Below are 7,927 nucleotides of genomic sequence, written 5' to 3' on the forward strand. Positions count from 1 at the left end.
TGAGCTGTCCACTCTGTCCCTGACTGTCCCTCTCTGCCCCTCTGCTGGGAGACCTCATGGTTCTGGTGGACTGGAGAGTAGACATCTTCCACCATACCTCCCCCTGCTCCTCCCCCTCTCCCCCGCCCATCTCCCCCAGCATTTCCTGTTTCTAAAACCAGCTCTGAATCTGGCTTTCCGCTCAGTTTCTTCAGAGCTGCTTGAGGCCAGGTGTGCCGGGGCAGGGGGCGGAGGGGGAACTGTTTACTCCTCGGCCAAGGTTCCTCTCCAGATGGAAACCCAGCTGGCCCTGGGGAGGGGTGGCCAGGTCACAGCCAAGTGGAACGGCGACCAAGTGAGGATTTCCAGGAAACCGGACAGGGGTCGTCGTGGTCCAGCCGGACAGATGGACGGGGACGATGGGGAAAGAGGGGTTTTGAAGACGGAAGGTGGCCTTCTGGGGAAAGACTGGAGGAAGTTGAGGGCTGGGGCCCAGGGCGCCCGGGTCTTGGGAGAGAGCGGCGACCCGGGGGAGAGGGTGGCGGGGGGCAAGACGCCTGGGACCTAGCAGGGGTTGGGCCGGAGTAGGGGAAGAGGGAGATGGGGAGAGGAAGAGCTGGGGCAGGACACCAGAGTCCCAAGAGGGGAGCGGTGGCTAAGGGAAAGCGCTGAGGGCCGGGAACAGGAAGTCTGAAGCCCGACAGGGGAGGGAGAACTGGGGGGGAAGGGAGGAGAGCCAGGCGCTGGAGTGGCCGGACGCCAGGGTCCCGAGAAGGAGAGAACCGGGGAGAAGCCGGTTCCCAACTGAGACGATGGAGGTCCCGGGCTCCCCGCCCCGTGGAGAATTTATTACCGTTAAGTGGTTATGACAGAGAGCGCGACGCGGAGGGAGCGCTAACGAGTCTGAAACAATCATCTCCCGACGTGGTGGCGATTAAAGGCTCATTACAGAGCCGCCGAGGGGGAGGGGGGAGCCAGCCGTAAAGCCAGGGGGGAGGGGAGCCGGGGGGATGGGCCTGAGGATGGGTGGGGGCTGGGGAGAGGCTCAGGTCAGGGCCTGGGGCCTGGCAGGTGAAGCGAGGGGTGGGCCGGGCCTAGGAGACCAAGGCGGGCCTGACCCAGAGGGTGGGGAATGAGGGGAGGAGGGGGACGGGGGGGTTAGGGGATGGGGGAAGCGTGGGGAGGGGTACTGAGGTGAGGGGGAACGGGATTCAGACCAGGGTCCGGGCCTGGCAGGGGAAGCGAGGGGTAGACGAGGCCATGGAGACCAGGTCAGGCCCGGCCCAGGGGGCTGAAGGGGCAGGGATGTGGGGAACCAGTAGTAAAGGCAGGGAGGAAAGGGGTAGGGGGACAGGCATGAGGATGATCCGGGAAAGGAGGTGTGGGAAGGGGTACTGAGGTTGGGGGGATGGTTCAAGCCAGAGCCTGGGGCCTGGCAGGTGAAGTGAGGGGTGGGTGAGACCATGGAGACCAGGTCAGGCTGGACCCAAGGGGTGGGTGATTGGGAGGGGGAAACTAACTGTAAAGCGAGGGAAAAAGGTTGGAGGATGGGATGACTGGGAGGCCTGGGGAAGGGTACTGAGGTTAGGCGGGAGGAGCCTGGACCAGGGCCTGGGTCCTGACAGGTGAAACCAGGGGTGGGTGGGCGATGCCACAGAGACCAGGTTGGGCCAGGCCCGGGGAGGTGCAGAAGTGGGGAGGGTGGGGGAAAAGCCAGTCTTAAAGCAAGGGAGGAAGGGGGTTGGGGGCCGGGGTGAGGATGATCGGGGACGGAGAGGCATGGGGAGGGTGTCAAGGTTATGGGGAGGGGGTGCTCATCCAGGGCCTGGGGCCTGGCAGGTGAAGCGAGAGGTGGGCGTGGCCACAGAGACCAGGGGTGGCGTGGCCCATGGGGTCACGGCTTCTCCAGCTGGATGTCTCCCACCCTCAGTGTGGCCACGTCCTGGTAGGTGCCTTGCAGACCACGGGAGATGTCTTCGTACATGGAACAATCTTCCAGGTTCAGGCCCTGCGGGTAACCGGAGGATGGGAGAGGGGAGGTCAGCCCCAGGGAGGGAGGTAGGCACAGCTCCCGCTCCCCACCTATCTCCACAGACCCGGGAAAGGGCGGCCCCTCCCACAGCTCCCCCCACGCCCAGGAGGAAACAGCCTCCCTCTCCCTCCTCACCTCATACAGGTTCTCCTCCTCGTAGCCATCTCTCTTTTCCACCCCATATTTCTCGTTCTGCCATCTCTTCTGCAGTGGAGACCCAGGGAGGGATGAAGGGAAAGAGAAGGAAGAAGTCAGATTCCCCCCTTGCCCCCATCCCTCTCTTCCACAGGACCCCCAGTTAGGAGGAACAGGAGGCAAGAGAATAAGGCGGGGGGGTAGTGAGGGGTTAGGGAGATGGGGAAGAAGGGATGGTGGGAGAAGGAGAACTTGATCTCGGCCCTGGAAGTACGTGTCTAAGGCTGAAATGAAATCAGGCTGCAGCCCATATCTGCCAGGGTGCTGCTAGGAAATCAGACGGTGGGCTGTAAGGAAGTAGGACAGTGGACTGAAAAGGAAGTCGGAGGGTGGACTGAAATGAAGTCAGGTTGTGGGCTGAAAGAAAGTCACGTGATGGGCCAAAAGGAAGGCAGGCAGTGGGCTGAAAGTAGATGAAGTAGAGGGCACAAAAGAAATCAGGCTGCCGCCGTCGCCGAATCGGGTCGAAGGGAAATCATACAGTGGTCTCAAAGGAGACGAGATGGGGGGGCTGAAAGGAAATCAGGCAGTGGGCTGAAAGGATATCAGAGGGTGGGATGAAAGGAAATCAAGTGGTGGGGGTGAAAGGAAATCAGGCAGTGGGTGAAAGGAAATTAGACAGTGGGCTGGAAAGAACCGCCTCCCCACCTCTTTTCCAGTTTTCCCAGAAATCGATTTTTGGGGTGGTGGGGAGCGGGGATCTCGGCCCATGTGGTTGCGGATGGAGAAGCAGCATGACCGAGCGGATAGAGCCCGGGCCACAGAGCCTCCTGGCTCTGGATTCTAATGCTGGCTCCACCACCTGTCTGCTGCGTGACCTTGGGCGAGTCACCTCATTTCTCTGTGTCTTAATTACCTCAACTGTAAATTGGGAATTCAGACCGTGAGCCCCGGGTGGGGCAGGGACTTTGTCCAACCTGATTTGTTTGTACCCACCCCAGCGCTTAGTACAGTGCCTGCCACGTAGTAAGCGCTTAACAAATACCCCAATTATTATTACTACTATGTGGGGAGCGGGAGGGAGATGGGGGCGGAGCAGGGAGGGGCGGGGGGCCCAGGGAGAGGACCCTCACCCGGAATAGCAGTAACGTCCCCGGGACTACAGCGCAAAAGAGCAGGATGATGCCCTCGGCGGTGATGAGCCGGTTTTTGGTTGCTTCGTTCATGTCCAGGAAAGGCTTGGGCATCAGCTCTGTGGGTAGGGACCAATGCAGCCTCTTGGGGGTTGGGAAGACACCCCCCTCTGCCCTCCCCCACCCCCCGGTGTGCGGTCAGCCCGCCCCCAGCATCCCCCAGCCCTGACCCGGGGCTCACCCCTGACCCGCAGGTAGGTGCCGCAGGACTTTTCGGAGAGGTTGGCCACCTGCACTTCGCACTGGTAGATCCCGCCGTCCTTCTTGGAGACCTTGGGGAAGAAGAGCTCCCCTTTGGACCCCAGGATCTGTTCCGTGACACGCATGGCTGGCCAGGAGAAGTTGCCCTGGATGATCCAGTACCAGGTCACGTTGACTGCCTGATTGGCCTCCGAGATGTTGTAGGGGCAGTGTAGGGTGGCCTCGCTATCCACGGCCACCGTCAGCGAGGGCGGGACGGGGTTCATCTGTAGTTTAACCCGGCACTGGCCTGAGGGGAGGGGGCAGGGTGAACCTGGCTCTGAACATCCAGGCCCAAGAGCCGGGGAAGACTGGGGGGAAGGAAGATGAAGAGTACCCACCCACCCTACCCCTCCTGCAGCCCCCTAAAACTCTTTCTTTTCTAATAATAATAATAACTGTGGCATTTGATAAACACTTTCTATGTGCCAGGCACTGTACTAAGGACTGGGGTGGATACAAGCAAATCGGGTTGGACACGGCCCCTGTCCTGTATTTGTATTGGTTAAGTGCTTACTATGTGCCAGGCACCACATTAAGCATTGGGGCAAATGTAATAATAATAACATTATTAATTAGAGAATAATTAGAGAAGCAGCTTGGCTCAGTGGAAAGAGCCTGGGCTTCGGAGTCAGAGGTCATGGGTTCGACTCCCGGCTCTGCCACTTGTCAGCTGTGTGACCTTAGGCAAGTCACTTGACTTCTCTGTGCCTCAGTTACCTCATCTCTAAAATGGGGATTAACTGTGAGCCTCACGTGGGACGATCTGATTACCCTGTATCTACCCCAGTGCTTAGAACAGTGCTCTGCACATAGTAAGCGCTTAACAAATACCAACATTATTAATAATGATAAATGTGATATTTGTTAAATGCTTACTATCTGCCAAGTACCGTGCTAAGCGCTGGGATGTTTATAAACAAATCGAGTTACACACAGTCCCTGTCCCACATGGGGCTCACAGTCTTAATCCCCATTTTACAGATAAGGGAACCGAGGCACAGGGAAAAGAAGTAATAATGTCTGTAATAATTATGATATTTGTGAAGTGCTTACTGTGTCCCAGGCACCCTACTAAACCCTGGGGTGGATACAAGCAAATTGGGTTGAACACAGTCCCTGTCCCTCTTAGGGCTCACAGTCTTATTCCCCGTTTTACAGATGAAGTAACTGAGGCACAGAGAAGTGAAGTGACTTGCCCAAGGCCACACAGCAGGCAAGTGGCAGAGCCAGAATTAGAACCCAGGACTTTTGACTCCCAGGCCAGTGTTCTCTGCACTATGCCAAGCTGCTTTCCTGCTCTAGCGTGCTTTGAAGAAGCAGTGTGGTCAAGTGGAAAGAGCCCAGGCCTGGGAATCTGAGGACCGATTTCTACTCCTAGATCTGCCTCTTGCCTGCCGTGTGGCCTTGGCCAGGCCACTTCACTTTTCTCTGCCTCAGTTACTTCATTTGTAAAATAGGGATTAAAACTCTGAGCCCGTATATGGGTCCGGGACTGTGTCCAACCTGATTTGCTTATATACACCCCAGCACTTAATATAGTGCTTGGCATATAGTAAGCGTTTAACAAATATCATTATTTCTACTACTATTTACCCCATACTTAGTGTGGTACCAGGCACATGGTAAGCACTTAACAGATATTATTAAAAAAAACTCTCTCACACACACATAAAACTATAAAAAACAAGACCCCCACCCCTCCAGCCCCTGGGGAAAGGACAGTTCTCAGTTCCCCATTTGGCTTCGGTAGATGGGAAGAGAAACTGCAGGGGTGAGTGTAAGTCGGCGTGAAGGGATGCGGGGAGTGAGGGGAACCCCTGGCTCCCCGTCCTCGTCCCTCCATTTTTTTCCCCCACTCCATCCCACTGACTCTATTCCTCCCCTGCAGGAGCCCCCATCCCACTCTCCCACACCCCCCAAGGCCCTCCCCCAGCCCCAGCTCCCCCGCCCCCCACTCTGTCTCTCTTCCCCATTTCCTCCCCTGTGCTCTCCTCTCCCCCACTCCCATCTCCATCCTTGGACCTGCCCCTTCCTCTCTCCCCACCTTCCCCACCTCCGCTGCCAACCTCTGCCCTATTCCGGCTCTCCCCTTCCCCAGCGTCCCCCCACTCCGTCTCTCCCCCGGCACCGTTCCCCACCCCTCTCCCCGGCCCCTCATCCGAAAACACGGCACCTACTCAGACCCAGGGTGAGGACGATGACGGCCACCTGCAGGGCCCAGCTGGCGGGGAGAGGAGCCCGGGCCATGGCACCGGGGGGTCTGGGCCGGTGAGAATCACAGACTGACCCCGGGCCCGGGGTGGTGACTGTTTAAGAGGGGGGACCCCCCCCCCAAGTCAGGCCCATTTCCGCTCCGAGGACCGCCCACAGTTTCCTGCCTGCCCCCGTCTGCCAGGAGATATGCCCTACTGCTCCCCGCCGGGAGACCCCGGTACCCGAGAACAGAAAGAGGACCGGGGTTCTGCGGAAGAGGCCCGTTTCAGCAGAGGGAAGAGTAGGAATCTGGGTTTCAGGGATTCAGGGACCGCAGCCACTTCTGCAGGTCACCAGGACAGGGTCTGTGGGGACATGGCTGTGGCTTTTTCACTTGGTAGCCGCAGCCTGCTTGCTGGGGGAAGGGGTGGGAGGAGGTTTTTATTACGGTCTGTGGTGTTCGTAGATTGGAAATTTAACCACCAGTTCCCTTCTTTTGGGGCTTTCCCTACCTCCTTTGCCCCAGCCTTTGCTCCTCTCCCAGAACTCAGGGGTTGAAAAGCTGTGTAGCCTAGTGGCTGGAACACGGGCCTGGGAGTCAGAAAGACCTGGGTTCTAATCCGGCTCTGCCACTTGTCTGCTGGCTGATCTTGGGCAAGTCACTTCACTTTTCGGTGCCTCGGTTACATCATCTGTAGGACGAGGATTAAGATTCTGAGCCCCATGTGGGACAGGGATGCATCCAACCTGTTTAGCTTGTCTCGGAGAAGCAGCGGGGCTCAGTGGAAAGAGCCCGGGCTTGGGAGTCAGAGGTCGTGGGTTCTAATCCCGGCTCCGCCGCTTGTCAGCTGGGTGACTTTGGGCAAGTCAGTTCACTTCTCTGGGCCTCAGATACCTCATCTGTAAATTGGGGATGAAGACTGTGAGCCCCACGTGGGACAATCTGATTACCTTGTATCTCCCCCAGTGCTCAGAACAGTGCTTGGCACATAGTAAGTGCTTAACAACTGCCCTTATTATTATAATAATGTGGGTATTTGTTAAGCGCTCACTATGTGCCGAGCACTGTTCTAAGCGCTGGGGTAGAAGCAGCGTGGATCAGCGGAAAAAGCGTGGGCTTGGGAGTCCGAGGTCATGGGTTTGAATCCCAGCTCTGCCGCTTGTCAGCTGTGTGACTGTGGGCAGATCACTTCACTTCTCTGGGCCTCGGTGACCTCATCTGTAAAATGGGGATGAAGACTGTGAGCCTCACGTGGGACATCCTGATGAACCTGTATCTACCCCAGCGCTTAGAACAGTGCTCTGCACAAAGTAAGCGCTTAACAAATACCAACATTATTATTATTATTATTATTATTATTGTCTATCGCAGCTCTTAGTACAGTGATCAGCACGTAAGTGCTTAACAAATGCCATTAAAGGAGTGGGGGGAGGTTCTGAGCCCCAGGCCCCGGAATTTCCCCTTTGGTCTCCTCTTTAAGGTGGTTTGCCCGGCCCCCTCCCCGAAATCTCACCCTAATCTTCCTTGAGCTCCTCTCTCTGGGGTGGGATTGAGAGGGATTTCTGAGCCAGTGCTGCCCCTTTGTGGCTCAGGCCCACAGTGATACTCGGGAAAGACCACTGGAGACCGTCAGGATGCCTGGGGGGTTCAATCCAGATTCGGTACTAATAAAAATTAATCATTATGGTATTTGCAAAGAATCATGAATAATTCTGGTACTTGTTAAGCGCTTATTACGTGCCAGGCACTCTTCTAAGCGCTGGGGTAGATACAAGCTAATCAGCTTGTCCCATGTGGGGCTCACAGTCTTCACCCCCATTTTACCTAGGAGGTAATCGAGGTCCAGAGAAGTGAAGTGACTCCCCCAAGGTGGCACAGCAGGCAAGCAGGCGGAGCCGGGATTAGATCCCACGTCCTCTGACTCCCAAGGCACTAGGCCACGCTGCTTCTCTGTATTATGTGCCAAGCACTATCTAAGCACCGGGGTAGAGACAAGCTAATCAGGTTGACCCACGTGGGACTCATTCTTAACCCCCATTTTACCTATGAGGTAACTGAGGCCCAGAGAAGTGAAGTGACTCCCCAAAGAACCCACATCCTCTGACTCCCAAGCCACTAGGCCATGCTGATTCTCTGTATTATGTTCCAAGC

General features: G+C 56.7%; 1 protein-coding gene across 1 annotated transcript; it reads right to left on the reverse strand.

Annotated features, from left to right (window-relative positions):
- Positions 1 to 792: 792 nt before the first annotated feature.
- On the reverse strand, positions 793 to 5,857 carry CD79A (CD79a molecule). The gene is made up of 5 exons (XM_029064681.1): positions 5,760 to 5,857; positions 3,521 to 3,829; positions 3,280 to 3,398; positions 2,147 to 2,215; positions 793 to 1,987 (listed from the first exon to the last, which is right to left on the reverse strand). Exons 1-5 carry the CDS (start codon positions 5,827 to 5,829, stop codon positions 1,874 to 1,876), a joined length of 681 nt encoding a protein of 226 aa, XP_028920514.1. The 5' UTR covers positions 5,830 to 5,857; the 3' UTR covers positions 793 to 1,873.
- Between the last annotated feature and the right edge of the window lie 2,070 nt (positions 5,858 to 7,927).

This window comes from Ornithorhynchus anatinus, chromosome 5, assembly GCF_004115215.2.
Source record: "Ornithorhynchus anatinus isolate Pmale09 chromosome 5, mOrnAna1.pri.v4, whole genome shotgun sequence".
Lineage (NCBI taxonomy): Eukaryota > Metazoa > Chordata > Mammalia > Monotremata > Ornithorhynchidae > Ornithorhynchus > Ornithorhynchus anatinus.

Coding starts and splice junctions, on each gene's coding strand:
- CD79A (XM_029064681.1), bottom strand. CDS start 5,829: ATGGCCCGGGCTCCTCTCCCCGCCAGCTGGGCCCTGCAGGTGGCCGTC. Junction 3,830..5,759: donor CGTCCTCACCCTGGGTCTGA/GTAGGTGCCGTG, acceptor CCCTCCCCTCAG/GCCAGTGCCGGGTTAAACTA. Junction 1,988..2,146: donor AGGAGGAGAACCTGTATGAG/GTGAGGAGGGAG, acceptor GGTTACCCGCAG/GGCCTGAACCTGGAAGATTG.